Source organism: Trichogramma pretiosum, unplaced genomic scaffold, assembly GCF_000599845.2.
Source record: "Trichogramma pretiosum strain Unisexual culture from Peru unplaced genomic scaffold, Tpre_2.0 scaffold24, whole genome shotgun sequence".
Lineage (NCBI taxonomy): Eukaryota > Metazoa > Arthropoda > Insecta > Hymenoptera > Trichogrammatidae > Trichogramma > Trichogramma pretiosum.
In genome coordinates this window covers 1,393,572-1,409,302 of record NW_019641611.1, presented here as the reverse complement: position 1 = coordinate 1,409,302, position 15,731 = coordinate 1,393,572, and the positions used below count along the sequence as shown (strand labels likewise).

At 45.3% G+C, this 15,731-nt stretch overlaps 2 protein-coding genes across 3 annotated transcripts in view; one reads left to right on the top strand and one right to left on the bottom strand.

The window, feature by feature from the left end:
• Positions 1–2: 2 nt before the first annotated feature.
• LOC106648412 lies at positions 3–4,509 on the bottom strand. The gene is made up of 4 exons (XM_014365307.2): positions 4,229–4,509; positions 3,329–3,756; positions 2,063–2,246; positions 3–1,810 (listed from the first exon to the last, which is right to left on the bottom strand). The coding sequence occupies exons 2-4, from the start codon at positions 3,656–3,658 to the stop codon at positions 1,746–1,748; spliced, it is 579 nt and encodes a 192-aa protein (XP_014220793.1). The 5' UTR covers positions 3,659–3,756; positions 4,229–4,509; the 3' UTR covers positions 3–1,745.
• Positions 4,510–4,958: 449 nt separating this feature from the next.
• Positions 4,959–15,731, top strand: part of LOC106648152 — a 58,632-nt gene continuing 47,859 nt past the window's right edge. The window contains exons 1-2 of one of the 2 annotated variants that reach the window (XM_014364834.2): positions 4,959–5,413; positions 5,620–5,715. In XM_014364834.2, the coding sequence (XP_014220320.1) occupies positions 5,359–5,413; positions 5,620–5,715 (151 nt within the window). In that variant the 5' untranslated portion in view covers positions 4,959–5,358. Of the gene's footprint in view, positions 5,485–5,619; positions 5,716–15,731 lie in introns of both variants that reach the window. The other variant, XM_023458592.1, reaches the window with a different exon arrangement.

Below are 15,731 nucleotides of genomic sequence, written 5' to 3'. Positions count from 1 at the left end.
AATAGGCAGAGCTGCTATCATCGTTGATCTTTTTATTAATATATATTTATACAAAACATCACAATGGGCAATAAAAATTAAGATTTATAATCAATAACAGATATTGAAAATATGAGTCTTACAAAATACACGACTAACTTAATTAACTTGACGCGATTAAGAATATTCTAATTTCTGCAATGTAATCATATACATTGTATAAGATTCGATGCCATCGCATTTATTACAATGCAGGAAGAAAAACATTATAGTTAAAACTATTGTCTGTTTAAATCGCGGATACGAAAATCCTTACATAAGTTAATGACCAATAATTATGATAATGTTACGTAGTCCAAAATAACAATATGTTATTTTCGTCAGGTTTTTCCGAGTTTTTTTTTTAATTTTACCAACTGTTATTTTTTCCAAATTTTTTCTCGTTTAAACGAATGCTACATTGCGCTACTCTGAGAAAAATAACTGTTCGTAAACTTTTTTTCTTTACACAAGGCATCAGCAGTCTTAATAAGTATGTCATATAATACAAAAATACGCTCTATTCGCATTGGCGGCGGTCAAGAACAATTCTCGAGCGCACTTGAAAAACTGTATTATGTACAATGACGATTGTTTAATTTTTTTTTTCAATTCAATAAAACAACCTAGATTTTATCATGGAAAAAAATGTTACTCTAATCACGAAAAAGCATCGTATTAACGATCGATCGATGATAAAAAAATCGCTTCGCTTCGATCGCCAATGCAACCATAAGCATACATATATAAATTTATATATATACGTAAACACATCTCTCGTTGACTATCGACTACGTGTGTAAGAGACTTAACGATAAATTACAATTGAATTTATCGCACGAGCGTGTAATATACATTTACTGCTGGTATGAAAGATTCAGCGCTATTTTCGTGCGCGAGTGAGCGCATCGATTTGTTTTTTGCTAATGATTAAATTAAACTTTGTTCGCATGCACCGCGGCTAATTTCACGCGCGGTGCAGAGATTGAGCTCTCGTTAAATTTGCGCGTCAAACAATAAATCACAGTTTGAAAGTTTTAACTTGAACCGGCCATTGCGTAACGGCACAAAAAGCCAAGACTTTCATTGAATAAATCATTTTTGATCGTCGTTCTGCACACGAGAGTGAGAAAGAGAGAGAGAGAGAGAGAAAGAGCATCAACACACAAGGGGAGCACAGGAAAATTTTATCATCGTTCAATAGTCTAATCGTATTGTTTTTTTCCCTTCCCGGCTCGTTTACCGACGCGCATCTCCTCTCCGTTTGCCATTTTCTAAGTTTTTTTTTCCTCGTACGAATTCACGCATTCTAATACGATCGCGTGCAAAGAGGAAAATTGTACGTCTTTATTTTTGTATCGTCTAATAGTATAGTATAAAAAACATTTGGCATTTAAAATATGTACTAAATTATTATCTTTCACGGGTTCGAGTAATTGTATTTACCCACCTAAGTATTAATTGCTGTGTAAAAAAAACTTGTATAAAAATACACACTAGTTCTATTATACAAAGTTTAGGCACATGTAGAAAATAAAGAACGCCGGACTCTGTCATTCGTCCATTCGAAGTATTGACCACCGTACACGTCGAGTACAGAGACTACATAGAAAAATGCTCGGAGTTGTCGGATCGCAGCCGATTCTTATACGATATATGCAGCCAAACGAACGACATCGGAGTCGAGTGTTTACGATGCAAGTATATCACAGGATATCCATCGTCCATTAGGGCTTGCCGGCCTGTATCAGAGCATCTGGTCGGAGATCGGCAGTGGTGCACGGCTTGGCATCTGTGAAAATCAAAGCACACACGTATCGGCATTATAATAAGGCCAACAGGTCAGTCGGTGCACAAGCGAGTTACGGCGCGTGCAGCAGAGCGCAGGTGAAAGTCCGGCAAAGAAAGAGAGAGTTGCGGCCGCGCGATGATGTGCATGAGCAACGAGCGCGACGACTAACGACGTTCTAAGCGAAATCGCGAGTGCCACGTTAAAGTCGTTTTTTTTTCTCAGCATTTTCTGCTTTTCCTTTTTTGCTCTTACCGTGTATGCCGGCCTGCTGCAGAAGAGCAACAGCCTCGGCGTAAGTCGGCGGTGGGATCTCGCCGGCCTGTCCCACCTGCTGCGCTTGTGCTATCACCTCGTAAGGCGGAGGTCCGGGTGTGCCCGTGCCCGAGCTCGTCAAGCCATCGTGAGGAGCTCGATAATTATTGAAGTCGTGTATGTGCTGCAACAAAAAGACCAAGTATTTCATCTACTGTATAAAACTAGCTGGACAAAAAAATGACATTCGAAATCAAAAATCGTAATATCGAGAAGAATAAAAGAGTTGATGATCAGCATCATCAGATCAGGAGGTTGCGCAAAACTATCCAACCTCATGTATTCATCCGTGGTCACGACCTTATTTAAATTAAAAATGTCCTCGAAAGTCCATGAACCCATATGGATCATCGAATCGATCGTAAAGCAATCTTGAGCATATTGACTGTTCAGGAAGAATTATACATGGCAAACAATAGAGTCGTTTTTCACGACGAGGTAAGCCGCAAAAAAAAAATAATGATAAAAAAATTGAACGACTATACGACGAATAATTGATGGGTTTTGGATGAATCATCGCGTACACTCGTACGCACGCGGTCGGCATATTTACAAAGAGGTATACGCAAGGCGTGCAACAATGTCGTCCACGTACATAAGCAAAGGAAAATAGGAGCGCATCGTTAATGACTACGTGCCGCGTGCTCGGGCTCGGGCCGTAGCCGATATTACGATTTCATTACTTATTAACACCTGTGCCGCGACGGCGAGATCGGCATAATCACAAATGATAATTATTGTTCGCGCGTCGCAATACGTACACGTTATATTAATCGGATTGATTTTTCGAGGCTCGCCATGGAAGAAAAAAAACTCGTTTGACTGATACGCTGGTTTCGTCAAAGTTGTCGATTGTAAAATTGCTTCGTCCAGTTGTGAATATTAAATTCGTGTGAAAATATTCAAGTGCCAATAGTTTTGCATGAGAGTTTGTTATCTATGTTTTAAATGAGTACACGAAGTCTTGACGCATGTAAGTTTATATCCTTTCGGACTCGAGAGACGGGTGTAACCCGATTTACGGTAATGCAATACAACCATATTAGTATAATTTTTCAGACCGATTCGATTACTTTATTAACGTAAATTTATATGTTTGAAATTTTGACGTACTTGTAATGTCTGGTTATCGAGTAAGATAAAAAATATTGAGATCAAAAAATAAGACATTATAATGCGAATGAAATAAATTTTGATTCAACTTACCCTGAAGAGTTGACGCTGATGAAAGATCATTTGGATGACTGATTTTCTTCTGAGGTAGAGCATGCATTTTACTGCTACCATAAGACCAGAACATATAAAAATTGGACCAACTAACCACATATGTCCAAGGTGAGAAAAAACATGTCCATCTACTACATCACCTAAGGCAAGTATAGTGATCGTTGTACCAATAGTAAAGAGGACCATGCTAACTGCAAAATAGCTATAGCTTGTGCAGTCACATCTTCCAAATGCTGTTCGTTCTTCATAGTGTTCTTCGATTTGGCGTAATCTGTGTGATAGATACGGAGCATCAAACAAGGTTGCCATCTTACTCTCTGGTTTGACAGATAACTAGTACATGTCAAATTGAATATCTAAAATTATCATCTAAATATTTCTGTCACTTTATTGTCTGCATGTGTTTTCTGAAAATTCAAAAAATTCATTAATAACAGTAAAGCTATAAATTAACATAATTTAAAGCATGTTCTATTTCTTGTAGTCTTTAAAACAAAGTTTTTGTAATATTTATTAGCATAAAAGTAGAGATAAAAAATTCAGATCAACACAGTATTAAACTACTTTAACTGCAAATTGCTGATAAAAAATTGATTTAAATCAAGTTTGCATAATGCCTACAGCTATTAAAGAAGATATGGCACAAATGATAATCGACAAGAATAACGTGTAATTCGGGTTGAAAATGGAAGAATTGTAAATTGTCACTTATTTGACTAGGAGCTGACTACGTCATCAGTATGTAATATATCGATTTAAAATTTCCGACGATTCTTTGTAACAAAAGCCTTGAAATGCATTTCTTTCAACGGCAAGGGCACAGTTGATTCAGTAGACACACACGATAAAAAGGCCGAGAAATAACAAAAATTCACTGACCCTCAACAATTAGCAGGAGCTGCGTCGGGAGGATCTTGGCGAAGAGAAGACGGGCAGCATGGCATTCACGTAAAAAATAAAAAACCAATGGCACATTCGAGGATTAAAATTGCACTTGTTGAGTATAATAAAAAAATAACAAACGGCTAAAACCAAAACTTGTGCGACGTTCGATTGTTGTGACACATTCGAGAATCGATAGATATGCAGCAGAGCACTGCAGGCGCAGACCGCCGCCGGCACTCACAGGCACACACAAGCTGCTGCTGCTGCTGCTGCTGCTGCTGCTGCACAAAAGAAAGAGAAACGACCGTCGTTGCCGTCGCCTTATACATCAAGTGAGCCGCGCGCACTGCTGCAGCCAGCCGCAAGAGCAACGATCATCAACAACACAGCACGCTCTCGTGTACACGCGAGCACCAATACACACGCACGACCCGCTCGCGTATCGTCGCACGACGAATAGCAAATTTTTCGTTAAAGTATGAAATTAATTTTTTTTCTTCTTTATTCTTCTCGTCTCCTTCGCGTTTGTTGTTCTCCCTTCGCCAGAGTGTCGTCGAGTTGTATGTACGACGATAAACGAGCGGCTGGTAGGCGCGGGTGCTCCCTCGGCACTGGCGAGTTGCTGCGCCGCGCGGCCTATTATGCCAGCAGCCTGTGTACGCACGGTATTAAGGCACATACGAGCGAGCGCGCATGGAGGCAGCGGACAACGCGTTACACACACACGCAGACATTGCAGACGCACACAATGCTAGAAATGCTGGCGACCGCACGACGACTCGGCGGCCAATCTCCATTTCGTGCGAGACGCACCGCTGCGCGTGATGTGTGCTGCTGCAGCAACGAGACGACGGAAAGCCGCGGCAAAAACATACGTGTACGCGTGCGAGTCAAGAGGGGAGACCAGAGCGAGAAAGATAGACAGAAACAGGACGAGCGAGAGAGAGAGAAGATCACGAGAAGAAGAGCTTTTTGCGCGAAAAAGTGCTCGCGCGACTTATATCGACACGAGTGAAATATAGATTCTTTGCTACGATATAATAAACGCGTGTAGCGCGGGCCGATGCCAAAACGAATAAATTTCGGTGAGCTGATGAATATTGATAGATTTACATCGGAAACAAATGACGAATGTTAATCGTGTCTTCGCCAACAAGAGCTTGCGATTTCCTCAGTCTCGTAAGTCACGTTGTTTCTTGATTGTTTGCGTTACGTCGATTTTTTATAACATAAAAGAATTTTATTTTATGGTAGTGATATTTTTTTGTAATAAAGTTCCGCAAAATACAATAGAACGAACAACACGATGGTTTTACTTTTTTTAAACGTGATTCTTTGAAGCAAAACCGTTTCAACTAATGCGTTCATAATATACTTGTTCATAGGGGGCGCTATTCCATTGATTCAGCCGAAGGTAATTTCAATGGATTCAACAGATGATAAACGGAGCAGTATGACGCCGGTCGATACGGTAGCTGCAAGTAAGTAAATGTTAAATTAAATAACGTTTCATTGATACATAATAATAAACTCGTAATATGCGCACTAAAGTATTTTATTATTACTATTTACAAAAAGTTGGGATCAGAATTACGTCCCTTATGATAAACATAAGATTAATCACGGTTACTATTCCAAGCAAGTTATCTTCATGTCCCAAAACATTTCGTTTGTCACGTGACTCAGCTCTGAACGACTATATATAGCAACGGGAATTTTATTTCGTCGCTTGCGGGTAGCGGAAAATAGTGCATCGAAGCCATCTAACGAGCGCATGAAAAAGTATCCAATATCCAAATTGACCACTCGAGCACTCGAGTCGAGTATTCATGCGGTTATTGACTCTTGCTGGCGTAAGCTCGAAAATTTGAAATGTCCATCTTGCGAGGAGTAAAATTCGTACATATGTAGCGCGGTAGATGGAATTGGCCCTCTCTCGAGTGCTCGTAATACACGTGTTTATGTAGGAACGGGAGAATATAGAGGCAATTTCTCGTATATACTCGTGCGCGCGCTGCAGAGTATCAGGGGTAGAAAAGCTAAATTAGAGTCGAGACTCGTCGAGAACGATTGCGGCCGAAGTTGGGCAAATGAAAAAAAGTTTGCTCGAGCTTATGCGTGTGTACGCGGGATGAGTACGCTGCTGTATAGTCTCGCGGCTCAGTCTGCGAAACACAAGCCTCCGCGCCGTTATTGCGAAACAACCGGAGTAATACTAAAAACAATACAAGTTTTCAAAAGCAATACAGCGTCCGCAGTTGTCGCGTATTGCGGAGGGTAGTGGAGTAGCGGCATAGGCCTCGGACGTCGAAGCAAGATGCCTCCATATTCGATTTTTGTTATTTTTTTTGTTATTTTTCGACTCGTGCCGTCGCAACAGCTCCAACGGTTAAAAGCGAGTCATTGTTGTCTACGTATAGGCGCGCGGGAGGCAGCGAGCGAGTGAGCGACAATCGCGATAATGCACCCTCTCGAAATGGCTATATAGCCATTGAAAAATACTCGCGCGTCGATGCGTGCGTGCGGCTGCTGCTGCGTCGCGATTTTCGACGTGTTTTGTGCCATTGCTGCAGTGCAATCGACGCACACGCGGTGCAGCGCAGGGCTTTTAGCCAGCTCTCTCTCTCCCTCGCACGCATAAAACACATAGACTGCCGACGTATATAGGTGGTGGTGATGGTGGCTTCGGCATCCCGTGTGTCACACGGAGTCAGCGAGAGGAGGACTGCGCGACTAAATGAGATCAAATATTCGCTGCAGAGAGCGAGAGGGAGAGCTGTGCTTTTGCTGCTTTGGCTCCCTTTTATGGGCTCGCACACGCAGTACTCTCGAGTCTCTCTCGCACATAATGAATTGCCTACATTAGTCTGAAATGCGCGCCGCGAGCTCCAAGCGCCAGAAGCCTCGAGCAGAGGAGCATGACTGGCAAACCGCGACGTATAGTCGTACGTACACCCCCCGGAGCCGACGGCACAAGCCAACAGATTAGCTGGCCCGTCTAAGTGTGCTCCGCTCTGTGTTTGTGCTCGGAGTCGCAGATCAAGATGCTGTTTTACGAGTCTCGAGTATAAGCCAGCGATATCCTACATGTATATTCGAGCCTTGTCGATGCCAAGCTAGACGCTTTCATCTTTCCGAGCCCCCGCCAAAATCAGCGTCCCGGGGGATGCGTGTCAGGCATTTACGTTCCATTGGACCGCGCGACGCACAACTACTACGACCTACGAGAGAGGATCGAGACAATCCTCGGCTTGGCCCGCCGACATATACCTACGTGGCTGCGTCCTTTTCTGGATACATATCTGGCGTGACACGCGTTGAAGGTATATGTGCTCGGGCTTACGCCCCCCGGAGGATTAAGCCCGAGCTCGTCGCGATCGTCGCGACGATTTTGCGCGTCGATTCATCGGCTTATTAATTGCGGCCGTGTGTGTACGATCGTCGTTTGTATCCCCCTGCACGTATTATAATACGTAGTATAGCCGTTGCTGATAAGAGAGACTCGAGCCGAGAGAGTCTCTGGCGCAGCATCGCTTATAACCGACTGATAACGTATATATCGCATAGTCTCGGATTCCGAGATGCGAGCCGCGTATCTTGCCTCTTGTTTATCGTGCAAAATTTAACTCCATTGGGTCACGGCTATCTCTAGCAGCTTATCGCGTGTTAAAAACTCTATATTTTCATGAAAACTAGATCGAACGTTAGAATCGAGTATGGGCAAATTTCTCAGGCTTATGCAACTTGTTCGAAAACTTCATAATTACAGCTCTTGATCTGTCAAAGTATCTCAGGCTAAAAATAAAACTATTTAAAAACACTTTCTTAAATTTAGAAAACGTCATAACTTTGTTTTTTCCTCGCTTGAAGCAAATATTCCATTGATATCTTTGCTAACTCTCTTTTTTATTTTTCCTGTGTTTTGATATGACCTTCAAAAATAATTTGATGCCTGTTACACTGACCTATTGATTAATTTCAAACTTTCACTTGGAGCATTTTGGAAGGTTAGTGAACTTTATTAGATATAAGAAAACGTTCATATCTTTAGGTTTTCATTACTGATAATAATAGTTTTTGTTACTAAAACAAGAAATATTAACCGAGATTTTAAAAAAAGCTTAAAACCCTAGGAAAAAATTTAAAGGAAAAGCTTTAAATTAGGAAAAAACATGCGTTGTGTAGTTCGTAAATAAACAGGACTTTAATTTGCATCTACGCGCGTGATCGGGCCACGCGACTGGGCGGAGTCAATTAGAGTTAGTGATTTGAAAAGCGAAAGTTGGAAACTAGTTAATGGATCGTGTCTCGGCGTGTTTCGGGTGATTCTTAGAATCGATACTTACATCTTATGAATATTTCATGGATATTTTATTATGTATTATCGAGGAGCGCGTTTGCGCACGTTCTGGCTTATTATAAATACATTAGGATGAAATCGGCGATGACTGGCAAAAATCTATCGAGGGTCAATTTTTTTTGCGTAACGACTAAGACAATAAATGATGAATTGCGTTGACGCAAGTCGATCGAAAGATCCTAAGTAATTTAGTAAATACGGTATGTTTAAATTTGACGCAAGCCAGATGTAAGCTCGTCCTAATGCAGCCCTTGATAAATCGCCGGCTTTTTTTATTCCGCAGCGAGTCCCCGGGTCACATTCTGATTCAAGTCAGGATCCGTGGGCTGCGGTGGGCGCGCTAGACGACCTGACGTAAATGTACCTGCTGCTGCTGCACGGGAGAGGATCTCACGAGGTACATTTATCGCGTGGCAAAGGAACGAAAGAAAGTTTGGCCGAAAGTTTAGGAAATCAGAGCCGTGTATAGAGGCTGGCTGAGCGCAGCTCGAGCGAGAGGAGTGTGTAAGGAGCGTAAGTGCGTGTCGCCGCACGTGTTGCGGCTGCCGGGCTATATGCCGCACGCATACGAGTACGTACACGGCTTCGATCCTCTAATGCGCACTGTCGTCGGCTATTTGTCCTTTCGTTCATTTCGCTTCTCGGCAAAAGCTTACACTTACACTTGCGGAGCTACCCCTGGCTGTGCGTGGCACCACCGCATACAGCACAGCAGCAGCACAGCAGCGCATAGTACACAGTACGCGAGCGAGCTAGGGATAAATTTATGAGTCGAGCGTGCGTCGACGGCAGAAAAACAGCAAGGCCTGCGGTATACGTCGCTCATAACTTTTATTTTTCCTTCTCTCGCTGCTTAGGTAGTGGTACTGTGCGCGTATGTGTTTGCGCTCCCCAGGGAGGCGCCATGCAGTAGCTCATGCTCTCGAGTCGCGATGCGACATGTCCTAACCCCTTCATCTGTTATTCCGAGCATACATCTAATAACTTGCTCTGCCGCTCGCGAGCTTCGCGCAGCCTATAAGCCGCTGCATGCGCGACGTTAAAAAACAGACGGACGACCTATATTTGCGAGACAAAAGCCGCGTCATCCGCTGCCAGCTAGCTACGTTGAATATATTTTCCTCGGCAGCGGCAGACAAGCGTGTGTATAGCGTGCGACAAGTAGCGAAGGCTGCAATGCAGGAGCGCACGCTAAGCAGTCAATATAAAGAGCTTACCGCCAGGACCACTTGGACGACTTCCAGCCACGACGACTCGCCTCCCTGCGCTTCACGGCTTAGCTTACTTTATACATCTTTAAATGCAACAGCTGAATTTCTCCGCTTCCTGTATATACGGAGCTCGACGATTCCGCCCGCGCTTATTTATCCTGCTATTCTCCAAACCAATAATGCGTTGTACTTGCGATACTTCGAGGCTCGTACAGTACGTATATCTATAAATGCGACGTCAACGATTGTTTGTAAATAAGCGGATGATCGGGGCTCGATGCAGAAGCCTCTCTTATCAGCCACCTTACGTCCATAAATTGTCATTATAGATTTTTCGAATCCTCGAGTCCAGCCAGCCAAAGGATCAGGTGGTCCCCGTTTACATACGCGCACGAGTCGCGCGTTGCAGCAGGGGGCCGTTTAATAGAGCAGTAAATACACTACTTATTTAAATTCATAAAGGCATGAGAGGGAGAGAGAGAGAGACTAGTCCTTATTTCCCGGCATAGTCATATGTATTGATTTTACACTCGCAGCTTAAGTTCTTATGTGCGCAATAAATCTTAAGCGGTGGGATCCCTTTTCACGAAGAGCTAAACGCTCGTTGCTGGCTACGTACAACTCCCCCTTGCACCGAGGCTTGTTCTCCGACGCTCTAGCGCTCCCATTTCTGGCAGGAGCGACCAAAATTTTTCTGCCAAGCTTTGCTTTCGCTCTCTTACTTACTCGAGGATACTTCTACTTTTTTGTGTCCCTGCGTAGGTGTATATATAGGTACAGCTGCTGCTGCTGCTGCTGCGTCGGGTTCGTTACCTCGAGAGGCTTGACGAGGAGCCGATAAGAAAAACTTTTCCTCGCCTTTATTTTATTTTTTCTTTTCTCTCTCTCTCTCTCTCTCTCGACGGCAGAGCAAAAGCTAAGAGTTTTCTTGCGCGCCCGAAAGCAGTTAATTTCACGGGGCTCCAACAATAAAGAAATTGAGGTATAGGTATAGTAATCGTTCAATTATCGCCCGGACAACGTAAATAACGGCGCGGCCTCGAATGGCAACGCACACACTGTACGCTGCAACAGCCTCCGGACTAATTTGTCCATTGAAAATTGAAAGAAGCCGAAAATGTATCCCGTACGTTTATATCTAGGGGAGTGTATCGACATTGACGCGACGGAAAGAGAGAAAGAGAGAGAGAGAACTGTGACCGATCGGAAATGACTATCGCGTCACGGGCGGAGTTTCTCAATCTCCTTCCTCGTTTTGGCTCTCGCTACACGTTTCAATCACGATCTTCGACGCATCCCCCAAATCTACCACCCGAATTCTCGGAACGTGATTCACTTCTCCTCTTATTTTATTAATCATACGGTTTGCAAGAAACACGAGTCACTTAATCAGTTTGCCGCAAACGCAGTGAATTAAAATCTTTCGCCCAAGCAAGCGCAGCACAGCTCGATGTTGCCGTCTAAGTAGCGCGGGCGATACTTTCTTCGCAGCTACACGCAAAGGATCTCGCTGCACACAGACGCCGGTTTACAAGCAGCTTGAAATTGCCCAACCGCACACCTCGGCAAAAGTTCAAAACATTTGTCTAATTTACAGTTAATGCGTGCAGCCTCTCGAACTCCGCCAACGCGAACAGCTATATATACTTTACATTGTAATACTTTGTTATGTTTGTAGTCTGCTCAATGTTTTCTCTCTCTCACTCACACCCCCGTAGCTGCGCTACTTCTCTCTGTTTAGCCACGCACGCGCCAGTCCAAATTGCGCCTGCAACGCTGTTAGTTGTTGGTTTTGGTGAATTTTGTTCTTCCGCCACCCTAACTCATACGTATACGTACACGTGCGCCGGAGCTTGTGATTGCGTTACTCATTGCAGTTGCTACGAATGTTTCCCAAACTCGCTGTTATTTTATTATATTTTTATCGCCGTCGGTGGTCTCTTTATCTTTCAGGAGGATGCTACAACAGCTCCATACGTATTCGAGAGGCTTTTTTCGCCCATCCCGCACACTCCAGCGCGCTATATGTGCTCTTGCCTCTCTCTCTCTCTTGAGATAGAGAGAGCTCGCAAGCTCTTGCTTGCGCTGAGAAGACTGTCAATATAACGAGCGCGCGCCAGAAGCTGCCCAAGTGCAAGCGGCCCGACTTTATTCGTGATACGCTTGTTAATAGCTTTTCATTGGCTGCCAAGAAGCTCGAGTTGCGCAGGAGAAACATATATATACAGTATAGATATACACTGGCCAGGCCCCCGACACACGTAAGCTCCTTGAAAATTACTGTATTGTTTCATCGCGTCTATTGTCGCTGCTCGCAGAGCTTTGCAGCTGCTTCTCTCGCTCACTCTGCTTCTCTCTCTCTTTCTCTCTTTCTCTCTCTCGTTCCACAAGAGCTCTGCGTAGCTTTTATCTCGTCGCTCGGCGATCGTGTCGAAGCGGTTATTAATAAAATACCGTTACTTACGCGCCGAAGCGTACTCGAGTGAACATGAAAAATGGACTTGTTCGCTATCGTCGTGCGCTCGATGTAGGGCCACATAGGCTCGGCTGGCTGCGTGAGCGACGAGAGAGAGCGAGGAAAAAAAATCAGTGCCTGGAAGTCAGGACGAAAGTAGAATCTATTATTCGGCATAAATGGCTGTGCGGGAGCTCGGGCGAGTGTGTTTCGCGCGCTACGTACACGGGGCATCGACGAGCTTTTCGATTTTCGACTTTACGAGGCGTGCGCGCTCGCTGCAGCGCCACTTGGTGCGTGAGAGGGAAATAGCCGATTCCGTTTCCCGAAATCAGATTAGCGAAAATTTATAGGGGCACTTTGAGGCCAGCGCATAGCCCCTCCCGTACCATACACACATATACCATATACGTATATTCTATACGCACAAGGCGACCTATGTGTGAGTCTGTGTATATGTCTAGCCAATTAAACGGCCTCCGGGCACAAAGCTGCGCGCCCGAGCTTTTTTGCTCCTGCGCTACTAATTCCACTCGGAGAAAACGTTTTTCCTTGGCTTGTCGATTATCGGCGCTGCTGTTGCTGCTGTTGCTGCTGCTGCTGGCGTTTGCCTATCCTATCTAAACGTCGAGGAAAGTGTAGCTCGAGCGTGACACGTGAAATATCACAATACTCTCTTTCTCGCGTACGTGTGCTGCGAGTGTGCATGTCGATGGGATCGATCCGCTGGTCGAATCGCATCGCTCTCTCGCGCCGCGCGCACCGGATGCAAAGGAACGTTTGGAATTTTCGCCGGGTAGAGAGCGATCTCCCAAACGACAGCCGAGGGCGCACTGCTGCTTTATACCGCGCTGGCACAACTGGCGCAAGGAGAGGAAGAAAAAAGACGGCCTCGACGCGCCCCCCGAGGAAAAGTTTTTCTCAATCGAAGGAGGAATGAATCTCGTTACCTGCCACGCGCTCGGATTACCATCTTTAGACTCCTCCGAGAGGTCTGTTTACATACATATACGTATAGAGACGTGCATTATACGTCGGAATCGTAATAAATGCCTCCTACGCGTAAGCGGAGAGAGTAAAAAATAAAGAATACACGATATATTTATAGGGGATTGAAACATCGCTGGGCGGTGGCGGAGTTTACGATATTATAAATCGCGATAAAATTCGCATCAGAGCTTTTCTCGCGTACGCGTCGCAAGCTCTCGATCCTCGAATTGACTCGTCGAGTCCGGCGCGCGAGCGACTTTCCGCATAATGCGGCATTCGGGCTTCGATCGTTAGGTCGGCTGTCGCCTATCCTCACGAGGAATAAGTCGCTTTCGAGCTCTCGGGCACAAATCCTCGGCGCGAAAGTTTTCGCGGCAAACAAAAGCTATAGCGCGTCCACCGCTGTACTGCTATAAGAGTCAGAAGAGCTTAGCGTGTCGCTCGGTGGTGTGGTGGCCCCTACTTTCGCCGCCGAACAGCTCCTACAGGACGACGTGTGTGTGTGCGCGCGCGTGAGAGCCTGTGTGTATATATAACAAGTGGCGCTTGATTAATGCAATTCGAGCGCGTGCGTGGTCAGAGAGGGTCTATCTCCTGGGAGTCGCCGCCACCGACGCCAGCGACGCAGCCCGAAGAATATACCTGACGCGCTCGTTACTCGCTTCACCGACTGACAATGTTCCGTCCTGCCGGCAATTATTTTCCGCCTCGAGCTCGTGTGAGTGCGCGCACACCTACACCTATTGTGTGTACGTATACCTGCTGCGCTCACGCTTGGATAAATCATCGGCTAGACTGCGACAACGACGACGAGGACGACGACTGCGTATGTCCTGAAACGATATTAAAGGAAACAAACGCACGACATAATAAATATACGACGATTCAAAGCTTTAACGTATACGCGGAGAAAAGCTTCTGGCGTCTGGCTTCTGTTGCTTTATTCATCGACCACGAGAAATCTTCATTGTCGCGTTACTCCTCCTTGCGCTGCCGTATACATACGTATATGTAAAGCTCAGCAACTCACCCACACGTGTGTATCGCAGTATATATACCTATAAGGGACGTGGAACGACGACGAACTGCCGCCACTGCTGCTGCTGTTGCTGCCGGCAAAAATTCATATGAATAATATATCATCCAGAAGACCCATCAATATCGTTAAGGAAGAAGTTTTCTCGTAGGAAAAGCTCCGAGCGAGCAGCGCGACAAGTGGAATTTCCTAGAGAGAGAGAGACGGGGGAGGCCCCCAAGACCAGCAGCAATAGCAGCGGCGCTGCACGCGCGCGCGCATATTTTCGTCAAGCCAAGTGTGCAGCCTATACATATTTGACGAGGACACGACGAGAGCCTTTGGCTCCGGCTCGACGAGCAGCAGCTTTTCGACGAGCACGGTGCTGAGCAAAGCAATCACGAGCCTCGGCTTGGATGGTAACACGAGATATAAACAACAAAATGTCTCTCGCTTCTCAACAGCGATAAGTAGCAATTAGGATGAGACACGTCAGGCATGGAATTGTTAATTTGTTTCGAAAATACCGAATCGTTCCGCCCCGTTAAGTTTAGCGCCGCAGACGCAGCTACGATATACGTGTGTGTAGTATAGGTGGGCGTTTAATTTCGTGCCGTGGATCGCAAATGCGATCGTGTGTGGTATGCGTATAGACGGCGGTGGCGGCGAGGGTCAGAACAGCCGCGCGTCTTTTACCTCGGGGCGATGATCAGTACTTATAGGTTCGATGGAAAAAGTTTACCTTTTTGGAATAGTGAAACTGAGCGCGAGAAAACAAAGTTTATTTCGAGCTTAGAGAAAGATAATTAAGTCTCGCGTGCTTGTTGTGCGGTGTCGGCCGTTAATTGGCCCAATCCATTGGTCGAAACTAGTTTTATTTTTTTTACATACTGCACATAAATACAAGAAACGCGTGTACAAACGCGCGCGTGCACGGATAAACTCATGCAAACGATGTGCAGCGCGTACAAGCGGGCTTTTGGTTTAAACTCGCTGCAGGTTGATAATTTATTAGCGCCATACGTCAGCGAGATACACGAGGCCGATGCTCGACAATTAGGCATATACGCGCGCGCACACTGCTCCATAGAGGCAGTAACAGCAGCTCGTTGTGTAACGTATTTTCCATATTCCGGACAACTTGATGAAAACATTGCAGTGGCTGGACGTGGCGCACTGCAATGATACAATAATCGCGAATGCATATACACGCGCGCCACTATGGTACGTATACGCACTGTGTAACGAATACGTATACAGGTAGAGTGGAGAGAGTGAGAGAGAAGAGAGCTGGCAAACTTGTTTTTCGACGAGTATAAATGTTCATTCGCATCCCCCTCGCCCGAGCCGGCGGCCTGTGTGAAGTACTATCGCGTGTTCAATTGCACCGAGCGTCGATTTCCCGGCTTATCGGGCTGCTGCTGATGCTGTTGCTGCTGCCGCTGCAGCGCGTCAACGTCACCGTC